Source organism: Carettochelys insculpta, chromosome 4 (genome assembly GCF_033958435.1).
Source record: "Carettochelys insculpta isolate YL-2023 chromosome 4, ASM3395843v1, whole genome shotgun sequence".
NCBI lineage: Eukaryota > Metazoa > Chordata > Testudines > Carettochelyidae > Carettochelys > Carettochelys insculpta.
Window position 1 is genome coordinate 67,337,185 of NC_134140.1, and position 21,664 is coordinate 67,358,848.

At 47.0% G+C, this 21,664-nt stretch overlaps 1 protein-coding gene across 3 annotated transcripts in view; it reads right to left on the reverse strand.

Moving 5' to 3' along the window:
* Positions 1-220: 220 nt before the first annotated feature.
* GALNT7 (polypeptide N-acetylgalactosaminyltransferase 7) overlaps positions 221-21,664 on the reverse strand; it is a 118,785-nt gene continuing 97,341 nt past the window's right edge. For all 3 annotated transcript variants that reach the window (XM_074993018.1, XM_074993019.1, XM_074993021.1), the window contains 3 exons: positions 8,880-8,978; positions 7,460-7,588; positions 221-2,566 (listed from right to left, as the gene is read on the reverse strand). In XM_074993018.1, the coding sequence (XP_074849119.1) occupies positions 2,429-2,566; positions 7,460-7,588; positions 8,880-8,978 (366 nt within the window). In that variant the 3' untranslated portion in view covers positions 221-2,428. The remainder of the gene's footprint in view (positions 2,567-7,459; positions 7,589-8,879; positions 8,979-21,664) is intronic.

Genomic DNA, 21,664 nt, shown 5'->3' on the forward strand with positions numbered 1-21,664 from the left:
CTACTCAGCTCACTATTGGGAAATCTAATGCCTCGCTACACTATACAGTAGCAGCTAGAAGACCTGGAATTGACTTCAGGAACAACGGGCACCTGAATAAAAAGCATCTTCTACTTTTAAATACTTAAATATACAACAGTTGAAAATGTTTTAGTCAGTTTAGATTTGGGGAAAGGTCCTTATAATAGTTTATCAGCAGAAATATTAGCAAACCCACAAGTTAAAATATTTTATTTTCCTCACCTAGAAAACAACCCAGAATTAAGATGCACATTAGGCTTCCCAAATTTATCCCTAATAAAACTTCAAGAATTATACAATTTTTACAGAAACATACAGTGTATCAAAATCTGCATAAATCAAATTTATAAAATATGTAGAAATGCATAGTGATATCATCAATTTACAAAGCAAGATATGGGATATTTTTCCCCCAAAGCAGGCTACAATAGGAAAAGTCATTACAGCCACAGCTTCTGATGTTCTCATGTGTTGTACAGTCTGCAGTTTCCGATACAGATTCATATGCACATACAGTATCGTTTAATGAATTGCACAAAATACCCATTTAAAATACACACCTGCACTATTTATACGCCACCTTTCTTTCACCAATGCATAGTAACATGATTAAGCTACCCAACACAAAAAAATGGAGTCAGTTTTCATACACACATACAGTAGTTACCTATCCCCTTATTCACCTTTTACCACTTTCTTCCTGCTTTATTTTGTAATTTGATTTTTCACACCTTTTAAGAGGACAGCTGAGAAGTCTAAAGAAGCCAGAAAAGATCCTAAATCAGTGCTAAAACATGTATAGATAGCTTTATGAAGGTCACACTCCACCTTTAGATATGATGCATAACTTTGGTGGAAGTCACATGCAATGCTAATTGGCATTTGAGGGCAGAATTTGGTTCTAAAACATGTACTTTTCAGGGTTTGAGCCTGTGCTGTGCAAAGGGCTCACTATTAAGTCAAGGCACTCATGATGTCATCAACTCTTAATAGTTATGAACATGGATTTAAGACTAGTTGCCAGTGTTCCTCCGTTGGATTTTTTTTTTCTTTTTACTTAAAAGTTTTAGTTCACCTCCAGGTGAATTCAGTTTATATTAACAATGCCACAAAATACTGGATCATTCTTAATTTCATACATTGTGTAGCTTTAGCTTTAAAATAGAGATTTGTAAGGCATGATACAACAAAGAAGCTAGTGCTTTGTAAGTTCTTAGCTGTAATCCAGAATGCTCTCTTCAGACGCATCACGTAGTGCCTTCAGGTTTTTTTTTTTAAATATTGCAAAAATATAAATGTTTAATTGCTTTCATGCTGTCTAAAACTGTTTATCCTTTGGATCTTACAGCAGGACACCTGTACCATTGTAGCTGCATTGCTTTGTAAGGTCTCTTATATACCTCCTCTCCTGTCAGAATAATTAAACCACCTCCAATGAATGGTTGTAGCTATACTGGCAGGAGATGTTCTCCTGGTGACATAGTGCTGTCCACACTGGTGCTTTTGTTGTTGAAACATGTCATTGTTTATCCCCCACCACTCTGAATGACAAAAAAAGCTAGGATAGACAAAGCCTAATACACCACATGCATCTAAATGCTACTCAGGGCGCAACTGGTTCAGCATACTTAAACTTTCAGTGAAAATGCAGCTCCTAGCTTTAAAAGAGACATTTTGTAATATTTTTGGGATCCCTATAGCACTTCTGAAGTGGCCTGTACCTTATTTGCCATAACAATGTGTAGTAAATACAGCAGTCACATTGGCAACACAAACTTGTGTGTGATAATTATAGGGGTAGTACAGTTAATCCCCAACAAGATGACATTTGCACATAACCATACATATTCCATCAAATGCTATTCTTGTAAAATATACAGAAAAATGAAAGAGGCACTAAGTATGCTGAAATCTATTTTTCCAAAAAAGCAGCATGACTGAGAGAAGGCCACTCTGGCTAATAACCCGTGGCAGTGCTTGGTAGGATGTAAAATTAAAACAAAATATACAAACAGGTTGATAATCACCATGTTATATGAAAGTCTGGTTACTCCAACCTTTTCAAGTGTGTGTAAAAAAACTGCCTTCAGACCCCTGAGTGAAATCCCAAAGAAGACCACGGTGCCTTTAACTTTGTTCCTATGAAACACAGCTAAGAGCACATTAAATCCCCAACTTCTTAAAACAAAAAGATGTAAACATCTACAAAGTTTAAGGTAAAAGCAGTTTTGTAAACATTAACTGCAGATGATAATGTTATTGTAGTATCACAGTTCTAAGTCCTTCATCCAAGTCAGGAGATTTCAGGCTCACAGCTGTACAAAGTTAATAGTTGCAGCAGTTTTCAGGTTACTTTCAGTCCTATACAAATTAATGTTTCAGTAGGCCAGGTTTTTGTTTGTCTTGTCTATACACTAAGAATGTTGTTCATTTCCCATCTTTGTGTTGCTTTATTGGAGTCACACTCAGTGATAAAGACTTGATGTAGGACTTCAGAGCGATCTAAGCACTTCCCTGAAGGAATGTGGGTAAATCGATGCAGATTCTGGAAAACAAAACAAACAATCAGAAATATACTTACATTTTCTCCATATAATACACATAGCTGTTTAAAAACAAATTATCCAGGGTTCCTGTGGAAGTCTCATTTTACATAAATATTTTATCACTTTTTAAGACCTATATTTTGATATCTTGAAATGTTACATTACAAAAAGGGAAATAAATGCACTTAGTCCACTTTAAAAAGCCACACATATTCCTCAGGAAACAGGCTACCTCCGCATAACTGATTCAAAACTATGTTTTCAGCGTTTGATCTAAAAAACCTGGGATACACATTTTTTATTGAACATAAATGCTTGAAATCAAGACATTCACTGCTTAGTATTACCATCTGATTGTGCTGTTTGTGCTTCACTTAACGTTTTAACCATAATGCCAACATCCATAGAAATGCAAATATTTGGCATGATTGCGATGATTTGCTCCAGTTCTTCTCCCATGTTTCCTTTTTTCCAATGGTAGCAGGGAGAAGTGGGGTTATGAGGTAGCCCCAGCCCCCCAAATCAAAAAAGTCAGCAAAAGGCAAAGGGAATACACTCATCGGCCGTGTCTACACTAGCCCCAAACTTCAAAATAGCCACGCAAATGGCCATTTCGAAGTTTACTAATGAAGCGCTGAAATGCATATTCAGCGCTTCATTAGCATGCGGGCGGCTGCGGCACTTTGAAATTGACATGCCTCGCCGCCGTGCGTCTCGTCCCGACAGGGCTCCTTTTCGAAAGGACCCCGCCTACTTCGAAGTCCCCTTATTCCCATGAGCTCAGGAGCCCCGTCGGGATGAGACGTGCGGCGGTGAGGTGCGTCAATTTCGAAGTGCCGCAGCCACCCGCATGCTAATGAAGCGCTGAATATGCATTTCAGCGCTTCATTAGTAAACTTCGAAATGGCCATTTGCGTGGCTATTTCAAAGTTTGGGGCTAGTGTAGACGTACCCATCCCTTGCTATACAAGCACAATTGGTTCCCAACTTTCTGCTCGTAGGCAGAAACTCTTAAGAGGGACACTAAATTCTTCCTAAATGACATGTAAAAGTCTCTGATAGGTTCCTAGTGCTCCTAACTTGGGGAAGGAGTGGCAGCAGGTGGTGCTGCTTTAGAAAGGTAAGTGAACTTGGGTTGGGGAAGATTAAAGGCTGGGAGTAGTTTGGGGCTGTGAGCAGGAGAGAGGGTTAAAATCTGGTGGCAGGTTGGGTGGAGGCGGGGTTCAGGATGCAGTGGTTTGGGGCTGACGGGGGTGAGTCAGACTGCGGGGCTGTGGCAGGTACAGGTGGCGGGAGAGTCTGGCCACAGGGCTTATAGGCGGGGGGTGGAGGCTCAGGCAGCAGGGCTTACAGGTGGTGGAGGGGTCTGGCCATGGGGGTTACAAGCAGCAGGGGCATTAGGGGGATCAGGCAGCAGGGCTGCAGCAGTTACAGATGGCAGCGGGGTCAGGCTGCAGAGGGTACAGGCACCAGGGGGTTTAGGCAGCAGGGATGGTAAGGGAGTCTGTCTGCCAGAGTTTAGGGCTGGGGGTGGGGGTCTGGCCGTGGAGCTGGCAGGGGCATCAGGCTGCTGCGGTGTGGGGCTGCTGGGCCGGTGGGGTGGGGTGGGGTGGGGTCAGGCTGTGGGGCTGGCAGGGGGTCTAGCTGCAGCAGGTTGGGGCGGTGAGGCTGGTGGCAGGGGGCATTCAGACTACAGGGGTTGGAGCTGCAGGGAGGAGGGTAAGGGTCGCATTGGCGGGGGGAGCTCACCTGTAGGGTGTCATATGGTGTCCCTCGTTCAAATGTGTCCCTTGTTTAAGTGAGTACTACTAAATAAAATACTCGTTTAAGGATGAGTGTATTCTGATCACATCTGGCCATACTTTTTCAAGGATGTCTGAATGACTGGCAGAGAAACACACACCTGAAAATGTTGCAGTTCACAACTGCAGTGGGGTATCATGTTTCTTGTATTAATAATTGCTATCCTTCTGTTCCCATTAACGCCCTCAGTGAGAATACATTTTAAAAATGTGTTGCAGGATAATTAAACACTGAAAATCTGCCTCACAAGTGCACCAAGTTTTCAGCATTTGTTTGCTTACCCACCTTTGATGCTCTTTTTTTCATATTTCTTTGAAATGTTTTGGTCTACACGGTGCACTGTCCCTACTGGGCATACTTTCTTTTAGTTTCTAGTAATAGAAGCATTGATGCAAAGAACTGTACACCTACTGTGGAAAGGGATTCAGTTGTGTAAAAACAAAGCCTAATGAAATGGCAAGCAACACACTGGGTCACATCAGAATTGCCAAACAGCAAACCAGTTGCACATACACACTACAAAAGAAAGTAGACTCCAAAACAATGTATTGATTTTTATCTTAATTCCTGGAATTTAAAAATCCCATTTTCCCAGCTTTTTAAATCACTTTTGGTTATTCAGGACTTCACAGGTGCATGCAAATACCAGAAAAACTTAACATGTCAGTGGAAGGCAAATGGACTTTCAACACATAATGCTTAACAAATAATCTGTCTGCTGCAGGTAAATGTAATCCAGATACAAACACACTAATTAGTGAATAAATAATTACATAACAAGCTAGATGGTAAACTGAGAAAACAACTGGGTAATATCAACCCAGCATTCAACCCTCTTCGAATCCATTATGCCCTCAAATACACAATCCAGGCATGAACATGCACATATTTAAAGGACAGATTTTCCTCTAAGTGTACTCTATCTCGTTTTATTGGAACAACAGTATAACCATGATAACCATTAACCATAATAGAGGAGTATGATAAAAAAGTTTCCAATGTTAATACCCACACCAAAATACATATTTACTTGATAGCTATTACAAGCTACGAAGTAAATACTTTGAAAAATTAAAGCTTTCACAATAGCATTACACAGCTACACCTCACATTTATCTGGAAAACAGGAGTCAACAGGTAGCTAACTTATAAGAACAAAACCAAATGCAGAAGACAACAAAGAACACCACATGTACTTCATTAAATTTAGCAGAAATAGTACTAGTGTTGCCGTACTTCCACTCACCATGCTCAGCACTGATGACAAATGTAATTTAAATGGACTGCTATTTCTGCAGAGATTTGCCAGGCAATCAAACTACAAATTATATTCAATCTGCTAAATTCACCCTAGGATCTATGCCAGCTTTTGGCAGTACACACGTGGTGGAGGACTCTCTTGGTGAGCAGTGCATTAGCAGGGAAGATGCTGTGAGCAAAAGTGATCAGCATCTACCCATGGAATTATAGCATTGGAAAGGACTGTAAGAGGTCATTTACTTCAGTCTCCTGCACTCGTGGCAGGACTAAATATTACTCTACATCAGTGGTTCTCAAACTGTGAGACCCCGTTTTAATGGGGTCACCAGGGCTGACTTAAAACTTGCTGGGGCCCAGGATTACAGCCAAAGGCCAAGCCCCTCTGGCAAGGGCCAAAGCCCAAGCTGCGCTGCTCAGTGTGGTGGGGCGCAGGTTGCAGGCCTCCTACTTTGGGCTGAAGTCCTCTGGCTTTGCTCTCCTCCCCCTCCATCTGACATAATGGGGTTTGGGTGGGCTTAGGCTCCCACCTCCTGGTGCCATGCAGTAAATATTTGTTGTCGGAAGAGGGTAACAGTGCAATGAAATTAGAGAACTGATCTAGACCATCCTTGACATGTATTTAAAAAATTTCCAAGGCCAAACATTTTACAGCTTCTCTATGCAATTTGTCCCAGTGTTTAACTATCCCGACTGCAAGTTTTTCCTAATCTCCAATCTAAACTACCCTTGCTGCAATATAAACCCACCACTTCTGCTTCTATCCTCAGAAGTTAAAGAGCACATTTTTTCCTCTCTCCCAGAGCTGTTCCTACAAGTTCTGGTGCCTTATGCAGCCCTCCCCCTCACTGGAGGTGGAGAGGGAAGGACCCCAACTCTGTGGCTGGGAGACAGCCACTCTGGGGTGGAGGCGGGGGGAGTTGCACTGCGAGAGATAGATGCTGGGTGGGGTAGAAAGTTTAGAGCTCCAAGGGGAGGAGCAGGGCAGAGAGGTAGAAGAGGCTGGAACTACCCATACACTGACTGTCGGCATCAGGAAGCTGAGCCACTCAGCCTCAGCCCACTCTGCTGGCTCCCAGCCACATTGCTCAGGGCAAGTGGTGGAACAGTCCCACTCCACTCACCAGTGGCAGGAAATGGCATAGGAGTGTCTAGGAGCCAGCAGAGTGGAGCAGGCTGGTGCTAGGTGACTCTGTGTCCCATCATTGCCAGTGAGTGCAGGGACAGGCCTGACCCCAAGTTGTCAGCACCAGGTCCCCTCTAATCCCAGAGTCTGTGTCATTCAGGTGATGGGGGTTGGGGATAGGAGTGGAGTGGGGGTGGGCGTCCCAGTCCCTGCACCCACCTATGGATGGCCCTGATGGTGCAGCCCAGAAGGGGACCAACTGGCAAATGGGGTTTGCTGCCAGAGCCAGCACTGCCCCTTATGCAGCACACAGCTGCCTTGAGCACCATGGAATCTGGGCCAATTTGGTGCCCCAGATTTCATGGTGCCTTATGCAGCTGTGTGTTTTGTGTATTGATAAGGATGGCCCTGCTCCCTCCTCCTTGGCAGCAGCTATCCTGTTAGAATTTAAAACTGCCTTCCGGCAGAGAAAACTCTAGGAGAAGGCAGGTAATAGCAAGAAAATCCATTTTATCTCAGACTGAATTCCTCTCATAAAGCAAGGAGAAAGCCTGGTCCAGGAAATTTACATTCTGCCACACCAAGTTCAGTGAATCTAGTTTACTTCCAGATGTATTCACAATATTAAAAAAAAAACAACTAACAATACAAGGGATAAAAGAAGTCTAACAAATTGCCTACCCTTGAACCATATGCTGCCACATACCTTGAAGTATTGCCATTCCTTGTATTCATTCAGATTACAGTGAGTAATCATAACTTTTGATCCATCAGGTCCTTTAGTCAAACACTGGTCATACTGCATAAGTTGATTAGCTTCATTTATTCGGAAAAGCTAAAAGAAAATTATTAAGACATCTTTTTATTATAGTAAACAGAGGGGGTGAACTTCATAAGGTAACTGAAATTTTAGAAGCAATCTTAAAACAATTTAAATTCTTTGGACTTTTTTTTTAAATGATTATTCCACCTACCTTTGCTTGAATAGGGCTGATTCATTGTAGGTGATACAGTGATACTTTTCACTTTCGGAGTCTTAGCATATGAAGTGACCTTATTTCTAAAGATCAGAAAACTAAATATACAGGACTAGCAAATTAAGAAAAAAGGGGATAAGTGCAAAAGGTTTTATTCAAGATGCTCCTCAGAAAAGCTGGATAAATCAAGCCGTGGTTTGAAGGCTATATAATCACGATCTAAAAAGGGCCAGTAACCAGTGGATTTATTTCCTCACTAGTATTTTCAAATCAAGGTAATAACAAATTTAAGAACTACACAGCATTGGGCCAGAGGTGGAACTACCAAATCGAAATACAAACATAATTTTTGCTACTTCTTAGACTGGCATTTTATTAAGGTAAGATTTTTAGGACTGAAAAAAAAATTTTTTTGCACAGGCTTTTAGAGTACTGTATATTATAAATGTATTTTCATGGGCTACTGCACTGCATTTTTAACTATAGTACAAGATTTCTAATACAGCTATCACTATGTATGTAACAGCACTACTGACAAAGCCTGACTGCATAGGATTTAGTCATTTTACATACAAACAAGAAGAGAAGAGAATTTTTTTAACCTTGTCTTACCATTTTGCTTTGAGCCATTTTTGAATTTACAGAGATTTTCAAAATTTAAAAGTATCCAATTCAAGAAGATTATGCTACATGACTGCCTGAAGTAGGCTGTGCATTTGTCCCTGTGGTGGTGAGATGACAAAATTGTGATGACTTGGGACAAACTATGCAATAGTCTTACTACAATTATCTATTAGGCTTACCTACTAAGCCTATTAAGTCAATTTAATTCAACTTCACTTACAAATTGTTTGATTCCCTGTCTCTGTTCGTGGAAAGCCATTTAGTGCATCAATGCATTGCACACCTATAACCATCACAATTCTGAGAAGTAAGACACCACAGTAGCTGAGGGGAATATTTTCTAAGTGCTGACAAATCCCAAGTTTCCACCCATAAAAGCTGGCACAGGCCACTCAACTTTTTTCACCATTTTATCTACTTTTTGGTGAACACAGTAGTTTTAGGGACAACTTTATCAGAGAAAAAGTTTTATGATTACTCATTGCACCAACTTTCTCTTCAACTTCTTGCCTCAAGAATACTTACCTGATTGCCTCCCATTCTATGGCATGGTCCAAGTTCAACAAAGCCACCATTAGTGTGGCCCATGCTATCTATGCAGTAAGCAGTTTCAAAGCCTCTGATCTGTGGGGAGGAAAAGAGGTTTTGCACTTTAGTTTAGACATGGGGAAAATAGGATTTCTAGTGCAAAGAAGTTAAGGGATTTCCTATTTGTTGTCCTCCTCATGACTAGTATAAACAGATATTTGAAGCAAGACTTTAAGACATTTGAATCAAATGAGATAAGGTTGTTAAATTCACAGGAGAAAGTTCTATGATCCCAACTGGCCACATTAATTCAAGAGTTACTGTGAGACGACAGACTTAAATACACTTGTGAATACGCCAAATCTTCAATTCTTTAGATCAGGGGTTCTCAAACTTCATTTCACTGCGACTCCCTTCCGACAACAAAAATTACTACTTCATTGCAAGGAGGGAAGGAGGAGAACTGAGGCCTCAGCCTCACTGATCCTCTGTTCTCTGCACCCATACCCTCCTGGAACCTCCAGAGCTGACCACGGGGCCTTCAACCTAAGCCCTATCATACAAAGCTGAGGACCTAAGTCTATGCAAACCCTAAGAACCCAACTAAAAGGGGGCTGCAACCCATTTTGGGGTCCTAGCCCCACAGCCCAAGAACCACTGTTTTATATCTTCCTCAGTGGAGTGCAAGAGGTGTTTGTAATTAGGGTTGATCAGGTTTCCCACCTAGGAGAGGATACGAGGAATCAGAACGGTGGGTTTGTTTAGACAAAATGAAATAGAGCTTGACCAAATGCCAGCAAATTATAATGTTAAAGCTTCAACACTGCAGAGTTCTGTGTTCACGTTTTAAAAATGAAAGTAGAGGGTACAGAAAAGAACCGCAAAAATGATTTGGGGCATGAAGAAAATACTTATACACTGAGAGACTTAAAGAGCACAATAAAAGAAAACTAAGCTTATCTGATGCTGTGCGTAAGTACTAACAGTGGGGGGAAAATATTGGTTGCAGTACTAAATGACTAATGTAGCAGAGAAAAGCAAACGAGAACGTATACAAATGGACAATGAAGTGGAAAAAAAAGCAGTGAGAGTGACTATTAACCTTTGGGAAAAAATGACTCTCTTTTGCTATTTTCAGAATCAAGACTGGATGCCAGTCAGGAAAGTATGTTTTAGTTCAGGGGTCAGCAACCAAAATATCAAGAAGAGCCATTTTCTTCAATTCGGTAAAAAATTCAATACTTCAGGAGCCGCGATGCATTTGAATACAAGATGGTCTTTAATAAATAATGTCAAACCAAACTTTTTGTAACCCCCTATTTTAAGAACAGCGCACACACAATGATTGGTAATGCGATAAACATTTACTGCAGGATGTTCAAAAACTTTTTACATCTTCTATTTCCTCACACTTTACATGCGTTTGTACCACTGTCTTTCTGACTTTCACTCCCAAACCTCTCTCTGGAGGATGCTATGGTGAGTCATTCAACATTTTGAGATCACATATTGTTTGCTATTTAGATATGAGTTGTTCATTTTTGGGCTTTTTGACATTCACAGTTTATCAAAAACAATCAGGAGATTTTTTTCTTTTCTTTTTTTAAACTTTGCAACTATAGTGTTGGGAACCACAAAGAAAACCATAAAGAATTGTAGGCTCCAGAGCCATAGGTTTTAGACCCCTGCTTTAGTGACTGAGCTAAATGCAGAGGTAACTGAGTGATGTGTAAGAGTCTGTCATACACGTTTAGACTAGTTAACTGTCATGAAGATGGATGGCCCCAAAAACACTTTTAGAGGATATGGGCCCAGCTTTTCATCTGTGATAGCTGGGAGGTAGCTGATCTGAGTCATATTAGCAAAGAATAACACATTTTGCGATTAAAAAAAGCAAGTAAATGTCTCAGCTGGGTCACAGAGCTGCCAAGATCTTGAAGGCTGAAGGAGAGTCAGAGGTATCTTAAGTAATTTAACACCGAGAGGGACCAGGCACTGGTAGAATGTAAGACAGTAGCTGGTAGAATGGGAACCTGTAGGGAACCAACAAATCCCTACAGAACACCCCAGGTACAGCCATCCTGTCCACAGGATGTTTGTTTCATGTGGCTGCTCTAGGCTCTATGCTTTGGGGGGGGCCCTGCAGAGCCTACAGCATTCTGGGGGATTCCTGAGGTGGCCTGGGGCTGACAGCAGGGGTTGGGACCACCCTCACACTCACCAGTGGTGGCAGGAGCTGTGGGAAGGAGAAGAACCTGTCCCCAGCCTGCTCTGCTCCCCCAAAATGGCTGGGAGCCATTCTTGGGAGAGCACGGGGGCCGAGAGATTGGACAAGGTCAATCTCCTTCCTGCCGCCATAGTGTGTGCAGGTCGACCCCTACTGCCCAGCGCCAGGCCCCTGCTAATCCCCTGGGTCATGTTGCTGGGGTGCAGCAGGGATGGGAGGGGTTTGGGGGAAAGGGTGCAATGAGGACAGGGGATGAGACAGTGTGACCAGGGGCAGGAAGAGGGTGTGTGTGGAGTGGGGCTATCCCAGGCTCTGCACCCCTGCAATGGATAGCCCTGATCCCAGGTTATGGGGAAAGGGATGACCAATGAACCACGTTGATTTTATGTTATGTGGAATAAAACAACAGTGAAGCCCTGAGAAGAACACCTCAATCAGATCACACTTTCCTGGTTTGAGTGGACTGTCCAGTAGCCTACAATAAAGATTAGCCATCATAATGGATGGTTCGAACAGGAGAGGCAGACCCCACAGAGAATGGGTAGATTATATAGTAGATTGGTGTGAAGTTAGTCTACAAGAACTAAGACACTCCACACTGGACAGGGAAAGATGGAAGGAAATAGTGAGAGAGGCATCAGACACCAACGGGCACTGAACCCACGGCTATAGATGATGATGATGACGACCAACATAGTGAAGGAAACCTTTAAAAATGAGAAAAACAGGACTGGAAAGAACCACATACCAAGCAGCAGAGTCAAAAACAGCTTTGGACATCCAAAATTCATTGGAGGCAGGCAATGTTATTTGAAGTGCAACAAAGGAACATTACAATCCACACAGTGTGGGATGACGGCTGGCTATGCATTAAGAGAGACCAAAAATATTTCAGAGAAGCCCAAGCACAGAGCATTCTGACTGGTGTCACATTTTGTCAAGCTTTCCTGTCACTTCATCCAAGTTCCAGAGGATGCTGGCATCAGTCAGTTTTTCAAGGATGCTGTCTCAGGAGTTCCTGACTGCCTTCTTTTCCCCAGGCACTAACAGAGCCTTACACTGCTCAGTCAGGAGCTAGATGCTGACACATTTCCACCCCTCCCCCGCCCGCACTATAAATTGACTCTGCAACAGTTCTAAAGCTGATCCATTAATTTACTGCTTTGTGTTAGCTCCTGTCTTGTTAGAGATGTTCTTGCTTCTCCTGGCTTCCAGACGTATCCCTTCTCACATGCACTTGGTACCAGTTCTAACGGCCTCATAATAGACCCTTAAAGATTGCCAGTATGCCTTTTGTGCACTGCAAAACTATGTATTCCGCTACTGCTTTGCTGAAGTCACAAAAGCAGATCCTTCATACACATAGAAAAAACGGTTACCTTTGTAACCATTGCTTTTCAAGATGTGTTGCTCTTGTGCATTCCAATATGTATGGTCGCGGGAAAGCTCTTCCCTAGTGGAACCTGTCAGATAAGCTGTAGCATCCTCCTCGCCCCCCTGCATGTATTCCTCAGCTGACTCAAGCCCTGCTCAGTTCCTCTGACAGAGAGGAGGGTGGGTGAAGCTCAAAGAAAAACAGTTGCAATGGTAAATAACCATTTTTTCTTCTGTGAGTGCTTGCTCCTGTGCACACATTCCAATATGTGACTTACTACCAGCAGTGTGAGTGGAAGAGGGATCAGATCTCATCCAGTGCCAGACTGCAGAACCACTGCCAAATGCAGTGTTGTCCCACACGTGTTGGGTAATAGCCTAATGCACTATAAAAGGACCATATCACCCTGCAGATGTCCTGGATATGGTAAGTTGGCCCAGGTAAGTTACCGAGGAGGCCTGGACCCTTGTGGAATGCTGCTGTGAGCAGCAGGGCCAGAAACTAAGTCGTAGCAGATTCAAGAAAAAAGGCATTGAGATGTGATCAAGGGGGCCCTTCATATGTTACACAATTGTGATGAAAATCTGTGGCGACTTACAGAATGGTCAAGTCCACTCTACATAGAAGGCTAAGGCCTGTCACATGTCCAGTGAGTGTAATGCCTGATCCCAATAGCTGGCATGTGACTTAGGAAAGAACAATGGGGGAAAAATATCTTGATTCACATGAAACGTCAACACCACCTTTGGAAGAAAAGTGAGGTGGGAATGCAACTGCACCTTGTCATTATAGAACACTGTGCACAAGTGTCAGAAGTACGAATTTGCAGCTCCAACACGTCTGGCTGAAGTGACAGTGACAAGGAAAGCTATCCTGTTTGATGGGTAGAACAGTAAGCAGGGAGCCAACAGTTCAAACGGGGAAGCCATGAGGTGGGAGAGAATGGGATTGTGCACCTGTAGCTAGAGCCTGTCCAAGGCCCTGACGAAACATCCCACCACAGGGTCTCCAAATAAGGATTGTGCTCCTACTCCCGGGTGAAAGATGGAGATCACAGGCAGGTGAAATTTGATGGATGCCATTGCCAGCCCTTAGTATTTGAGTTGCAAGAGGCAGTATAGCAGGAGAGCCACAGTGGCTTGATTAAGGGTTGTGTCTTTCTGGAGGCATCACAAGGAAAAATGTTTCCACTAAGCGATATAAGTGGCTCTAGCAGAAGGCTTATGGCTGCCAAGCAGAATGTCTCTAAACTGAGTCTGGACACTGAAGCTTGAAGCGGTTTAGCCACTGAGCTTCCAGGCTGTCAGGTGAAGTGACTTGAGGTTCAGGTGCTGTGGTTCAGGTCTGGTCTCAAGCAGAGCATCGCTGGTGTGCCCTCAGGGACAATAGCATGCTGAACCACTGCTCTCTGGGCCATGCTGGGGCTACGCCTCTGACTGATGCCCTATCCTGACGAATCTTGAGAAGGACCCTGTGCAGAAGTGGGAAGAGACCAAAGGCATAGAGGAGCTGCTCTATCTAGGACCGTTTCAAAGCACCTTCTAGGGATTCCTGACTGTGTCTCCGGAACAAACAGAAGTGGACACACTTCCTGTAGCGACAGGTTGTGAAATGGTCCACCTGGAGATGACCCCAATGGGGGAAAATGATGAAGGTCACATCCATGCTGAGGGACCAATTGCATGACTGAAAAGAGTGACAGAGGCGATCCGGGAGGCTGTTCTGAATGCCTGGAAGGTACGAGGCCTGAGGTAGTACAGCTTGCTGCATGCAAAAGTCCCAGAGACTGAGGGCTTCCTGCCAGAGGGGAGAGGAGTGAGCACCAACCTGTCTGTTGATGTAAAGGATTGCTGTTGTATTGTTGGTCAGTATCCATATGCACTTGCTGCACAGGTGCAGCAGGAATGCTTGGCAGGCCAGGCTCTCTCTCTGCCTCCACGTTCTGCAGAAGTGAGTTCAGTATACTCATGGGGGAAACCAGGTAAGGTTTCTGGGGGACGAATAAATTATGTCCATAAGCCAAGCAGTTGTGTGAAACCTTAGAGACTAACAAATTTATTAGGTCACAAGCTTCTATGGGTAAAACCCACTCCTCCAGATGCAAAATGGAGAGGAAAAACAGAATCCAAGTTTTGTGTGTGTGTGTGTGTGTGTGTGTGTGTGTGTGTGTGCGCGTGAGGTAATTTGTTAATTTCTAAAGGTGCCATAAAGAGAAGTTACTCACCTGTAGTAACGATGGTTCTTTGAGGTGTGTCCCCGTGGGTGCTCCACAATAGGTGTCGGGCTCGCCCGGCGCCGCAGATCGGAAATCTCCCAGCAGTTTCTCCTGGATTGCACATGCGCTGGCGCGCGCCACCCCCCTGCACACCCCCAGCCGCGTGCGCGATCCGGTCCCTGCCAGTTCCTTGACGAACCGCCTCGGATGCTCCTGAAAAACACTAGACAGAGATCCGAAGCGGGGAGGATGGGCGGGTGGTGGAGCACCCATGGGGACACACCTCGAAGAACCATCGTTACTACAGGTGAGTAACTTCTCTTCCTTCTTCGAGTGGTCCCCGTGGGTGCTCCACAATAGGTGACTACCCAGCAGTAACCCAAGTAAGGAGGTGGGTAATCAGTTTATGTGCAGCTTGCCCCCGAGAGGACTGCTGTCAACAGACAGGTATCCTCTCAGAATACCCAAGGCAGGGCATAATGCTTGGTGAAGGTGTCATAGGATGACCAGGTCGCCGCTCTACAGATGTCTGTTAACGCAATGCCCTTGAAGAAGGCTGTTGACGCCGCCACCGCCCTGGTGGAGTGAGCCCTGGGCGGGGCCAGCAAAGGAGTCTTTCGAAGTTCGAAGCACATTGTTATACAGGACACAATGTGCTTTGAGATTCTCCGGGAAGAGAGACCTTCTCCTTTTGACCCAGGAGCGAGAGAGACTAGAAGCCTGTCCGTTTTCCAAAAGGACTTAGTTCTGTCTGTGTAGAAGGCCAACGCCCTCCTCACATCTAGGAGATGCAGGCGTGCCCCCTTGCCGGAGCTGTGAGGCTTCGGGTAAAAACGAGGGTAAAACTATTGGCTCATTAAGATTGGACTCCGGAGAGACTTCTGGAACAAAGGCTGGGTGCAGCCTTAAGGTTACTGCCTCCTTTGAGAATACTGTGCAGTGCGGTGTTGCCATCACTGCCGTGAGCTTACTCACCCTGCGGGCTGACGTAGTTGCAAGGAGGAAGGTTGTTTTTATTGTAAGGAGACGTATGGGAACTGTGGCTAATGGTTGAAAAGGTGGACCCGATAGTGTGCTGAGCACCAAGTCCAAATTCCACGATGGTGGAAGCGGTTTCCGAGGGGGGGTACAGCTTTACCAACCCCTTCAAGAACCTGGTAATGATAGGATGGGCGAATACCGTGGGCCCTTCCTCTGTATGCCGAAAAGGCTGATATAGCAGCGAGGTGGACCTTTAGCGAGGATAGAGAAAGCCCGCCTCTCTTGAGGTCCAATAAGTATTCCAGTATTACAGGTATAGGAACGTCAAGGGGAGCTAACTCACAGCCTGGTGTTCCGCCAAGCAAACGAGTCCATTTGTGCTTGTAAGTCCTCCTGGTGGAGGTCCTTCGGCTACATTCCAGGACTTCTTGTGCTCCCTCTGTACATGTGCTCTTTAAGGAGCTGAGCCATGGATTAGCCATGCTTGTGGGTGTAGACCTTAAGGGTGCGGGTGCACTATGGACCCTTGAGCCCGCGGGAGTAAGGCCGGCGCCACCGGTAGAGGGAGCGGTGGGCGGTCCGACATGTGCAGAAGCAAGGGAAACCATGGCTGCCGATCCCAAGCGGGACTATGAGTATCATGCGAGCTCTCTTCCTTCTGGCTTTGTGCAAGACCTTGCGGATAAGCGCTGCAGGGGAAACGCGTAAAGTAGGGAGCCCTTCCATGAAAACATGAATGCGTCCCCCAGGGACCCCCGCCCCACTCCTGCCCTGGAGCAGTGCTGGGGACACATTTTTTTTTTTTTTTTGTTGTACTGGGTGGCAAACAGATCAATCTTGGGGAACCCCCATGTACGAAAAATGCGCTGTAGCAGATCGGAGCGGATCTGCCATTCGTGCGTGATTGTGAAGCGCCTGCTCAGCTGATCTGCATTCACGTTGTGAGCGCCCGGCAAGTACGAGGCTTTCAACGTTATGTTGTTGGCGATGCACCGATTCCACAATCGGAGTGCTTCCGCACATAGGGCATGGGATCGTGCTCCTCCTTATCGATTGATGTAGAACATAGTGGAGGTATTGTCAGTATTGAATCCTGGCTACTTTGCCATGTAGGTAATCTCGAAAATGTTTGCAGGCGTTGAACACTGCTCTGAGCTCCAGTATGGATATGTGCAGTGTCTGTTCCGCAGGGGACCATAGCCCTTGCGCTACCTTGTCGCCGATGTACGCTCCCCATCCCATGTGGGAGGCGTCGGTAGTAAGAAAAATAGAAATTTGTGGTTGGTGAAAAGGCACCCCCACTAGCAGATTCTCGGGGTTTTCCCACCACGCCAGGGATCTGTGCACCTCTGTTGTGGGCGACACCACCCTGTGGACAGTGCGGGATGGCGGTTTGTAAACGCTCGCCAGCCAATGCTACAGGCTTGACATGTGCAACCTGGCATTCTGTACCACAAACGTCGCTGCCACCATATGGCCCAGCAGCTGTAGGCAAGGTAAGATCGGCACCGTGGGGCTGTATGTATTGACTTGCATCAGCGAACTGATTGCGCGGAAGTGGGCGTTGGGTACGTACACCCTTGCTGTGATAGAGTTTATGCGTGCCCCTATGAACTCTATACGTTGTGTGGTTTCGGACTTTGACTTTGCGAGGTTGATGACTAGGCCCAGCGAAGAAACGTGTCTGCTGTGACGCGTATCATGCGTGAGACCTCTGCCTTCGAGGTCCCTTTTAGCAGGCAGTCGCCCAGATATGGGAGAAATAAACACCCCCTGTCTGTGCAGGTAGGCTGACACCACTGCCAGGGTTTTGGTAAAGACTCTGGGGGCCGAGGAGAGGCCAAACGGAAGAACCCTGTGCTGGAAGCGCTCCTGGCCGACTGTGAAGCGGAGGAAGCGTCTGTGTGCCGGGTGGATTGTTGTATGAAAGTAAGCATCTCGTAAGTCGAGTGCTGCAACCCAGTCTCCATCGTCCAGTGCCGTGAGTATCAAGGCAACTGTGATCATCTGATAACGTTGCTTGTGCAAGTAACGGTTGAGGCCCCGAAGATCTAAGATGGGCCTCCAGTCTCCTGTTTTCTTCTCCGATAGGAAGTAGCATGAATAAAAACCTTCCCCTGGAATTATTCCGGCACTCTTTCCACCGCCCTTGTGAACATAAGGTGAGTCACCTTCTGCTTGAGCCTCACCTCGTGGTAGCGCCCCTGAGGTGAGGCCTGGTGGGAGGGGATCGCGTAACCGTGGCTATGATCTCCAGCACCCATGTGTCTGTGGTGATCTTTTGCCATTGGGAGTGGAATGGTCTGAGGCGATGATGGAACATGAGATGAGAGTGGCATTGAGCGAGGGTATAGATAGTGCAGCCCCCGACATACCCATCAAACTTGTTGCCTTTGAGGCCTGACCCGAGGGCGTACGGCTTTGTTGAGAACATCGCCTAGGGTTCTGTACTGTTGCCGCTATTGATAGCGCCCGTGGCCGTAGCCCCGTTGATATTAAGCACGCTGTGGTTGTAAACGTAGCGTCTTTGCTGAGGATAAAATTTTTCCCTCCTGTATGGGGGAGTATAAATGCCCGAGGTTCTAAGTGTAGCTCTTGAGTCCTTACTGGAGTGAGGGACCGAGTCGGTTGAGTCTGCAAAACAGCTTTTGTGTATCAAAGGGAAGGTCCACGATCTTCGCCTGTAGGTCCCTCGATATACCCGACGTCTAGGGCCAGGATTCTCTATGCATGACCACTGCTGTAGCCGTTGAACGTGCCGCCGTGTCCGCCATGTCCAGGGCAATCTGGACTCCCGTCTGCGATGCTACGTAGCCCTCTTGAACAATCGCCTTTAACACCGGCTTTTTGTCTTCCGGGAGTGAATCCATGAGGGGAGTAAGCCCGGAGTAATTATCAAAATTATGGTTAGCTAGGTGTGCCCATAATTTGCCATTCTCAATAGAGAGGCCCATAGGAGAGGAATATACCTTCCTGCCAAACAGCTCTAGCTTCTTAGCATCTGTGTCCGATCCCCCGATTTGTACTGAGAAGCCTTTGACCTCTGATGGGACGACCCGACCACCAAAGAATTTGGTTGTGGGTGACTGAAGAGGAACTCCATGCCCTTAGTCAGGACGAAGTATTTGTTATCCGCGCTCTTGTTCGCAGACGGAACAGAGGCCGGAGTCTGCCATATAGTAGTGGCTGACTCCAGAATGGCCTCGTCCAGAGGAATAGCAATTTTGGATGAAGCCGGAGGTCTCAAATTTTTCAGGAGTTTGTGATGTTTCTCCTGCCCCTCTGCCATTTGAATGTCTTGCGTGAAAGCCACCCTTCTAAACGGCTCCTGAAAGTGTTTAAGGGCATCGGGGGGAGAGACATCCCCGGGGGCCATGGCCTCATCTGGGGAGGATGAGGAGGAACCACTAAGGTAAACCTCCCTCGAACCCTCGGGTTCCTGTGGTCGATGATACACTTGCTCGCCGGAGGATTGTGAAGGAAAGTCTCGGGGTTCTAAAATTAACTCCCTTTGAGACAACTGTGTTTCCGTCCCCGATCGGGAGTGCCCGCAGGAGTATTGAGCGGCCGGTCGGGGGACCTGCCCCTGGGTGTAGGCCTGTGGTTTGCCATGGCAGCATGGGCAAAGGTCCGGGGATGGAGACCTGGACCACTCGCAGGGTGTGTACCCCCGATGTCTGGGAGAGCGAGACCTCCGCGACGACACAGATAGAGGTGAAACTGGCTTGTGATAGTACGCCAGGGGATCCAATCCCAGAAATGGTGAAGGTGGCCCAAGCCATGGTGACATTGGTTGGAGGAACGGAGAAGGAGGGTTTTTTTTTTCAGATGGGCCGGTGGAGAGACAGGCCTTCGGTGCGGCGTGTGAATCTCAGGGGGAGGGCTTGGTGCTAACAGCAGCACAGCCCTGTCCAGAGATGGACTGTGGTGCCGGGTTTTTGATGTTGCCTTGCCCCTCTGCTGCGGGGCCGGCACCGCCCCCTCCCGTGCTGGGGATCTCGGCCCCGCTGTCAGCGCCGTGCTCGGCACCGTCAGCTGCGGTGCTGCATGGGTATCCCCCTCCAGTGCCTGCAGGCTCCGTGCCTGGCAGCCCTGCACCGCTGGTGCCGTGGGGGTCTGTGCCGCCGGTTCCGGCGCTTGCCTGGCTCACACTCTAGGCGCCGCGCATGCTGGCTGTTGTTTTACTGGAGGCTCGGCCTCTGCCACGTGCGCTGCCGCTTGCTCGAGTATGCGGCTGGTGGCTGTGTGCTCCGCTCGTCCTGCTCGTTGCAAATGCACAGCAAGGATCGAGCCAGGGAGAGTTTCCTCCGTTTCTGCACTGAGGGGGTCAGAGAGCATTTTACGCCTCATCGCTCTGTCCTTCCTGGCCCTGGCTGTGAGCCTAGCACAGTGAGAACGCGTCTGGGTAAGCTGTAATTCCCCCAGGCGTCGGATGCCTTCACTATGCTCCACGGAGGCCAGCATAGCTTCACAGCATGAAGAAAGGTTACTCACCGTAGTAACGGTGGTTCTTCGAGATGTGTCCCCGTGGGTGCTCCACATTAGGTGTCGGGCTCGCCCGGCGCCGCAGATCGGATCTTCCAAGCAGTTTCTGCCGGACCGCGCATGCGCCGGTGCGCGCCGCTCCCCCGCGCGCTCCCGGCCATGTGCGCGATCCGGTCCCCGCCAGTTCCTTGACCAACCGCCTCGGATGCTCCTGCAAAACACTAAACAGAGATCCGGAGCGGGGAGGATGGGCGGGTAGTGGAGCACCCACGGGGACACATCTCGAAGAACCACCGTTACTACGGTGAGTAACCTTTCTTTCTTCTTCGAGTGTCCCCGTGGGTGCTCCACATTAGGTGACTACCCAGCAGTAACCCAAGATAGGAGGTGGGTAATCGGATTATGTGCAGCTTGTCCCCGAGAGGACCGCTGCCAAGAGACGGGTATCCTCTTGGAATACCCTGTGAAGGGCGTAATGTTTGGCGAAGGTGTCACAGGATGACCAGGTCGCCACTCTGCAAATGTCTTTTAGCGCAACGCCCTTGAAAAAAGACTGTTGATGCTGCCACCGCCCTAGTGGAATGAGCCCTGGGCGTGGCCAGTAAAGGAGTCTTTTTGAGTTTGTAGCACATTTTTATGCAAGATACGATGTGCTTAGAGATTCTCTGCGAAGAGAGACATTCTCCTTTTGATTTGGGAGCGATAGAGACTAGGAGCCTATCCGTTCTCCGGAAGGACTTGGTCCTGTCCATATAGAAAGCTAGCGCCTGCTCATGTCCAGGAGGTGTAGGCGCACCTCTTTGTTAGAGTTATGAGGCTTTGGATAAACAAGGGTAAACAATAGGTTCGTTAGTATGAAACTCAGAAAGAAACTTTAGGAACAAAGGCTGGATGCAGCCGTATGGTTACCGCCTCCTTGGAAAAACAGCGCAGGGCGGCGTTGCCATAACTGCCTCAAGCTCGCTCACCCTGCGAGCTGACGTGATTGCGAGAAGAAAGGTCGTCTTCATCATAAGGAGGCGGAGGGAAACCGTGGCCAAAGGCTCAAACGGTGGTCCCCTTTTCGCATTAAGCACCAGGTCCGAGTTCCACAGAGGTGGAAGCGGTTTCTGAGGGGGGTATAGGCTTACCAGCCCTTTGAAGAACCTGGTAACCATGGGATGGGCGAACACCGTGTGCCCTTCCTCTTCGTGTCTGAACACCAAAATGGCGGCCAGGTGGACCTGAAACGAGGATAGCGAGAGTCCTCCTCTCTTGAGGTCCAGTAAATACTCTAATATCACAGCCATAGGCACCGAAAGGGGGCTAGCTGTTTGGTAGAACACCATGCCGTAAAGCGAGTCCATTTCTGCTTGAAGGTCTTCCTGGTGGAAGTCCACCTGCTACTTTCTAGGACTTGCTGCACTTCCTCCGTACATGTGCTCTCTAGGGAGCTGAGCCATGGATTAACCACGTTTGTAGTCGCAGGCTTTGGGGGTGCGGATGCCCTATGGACCCCT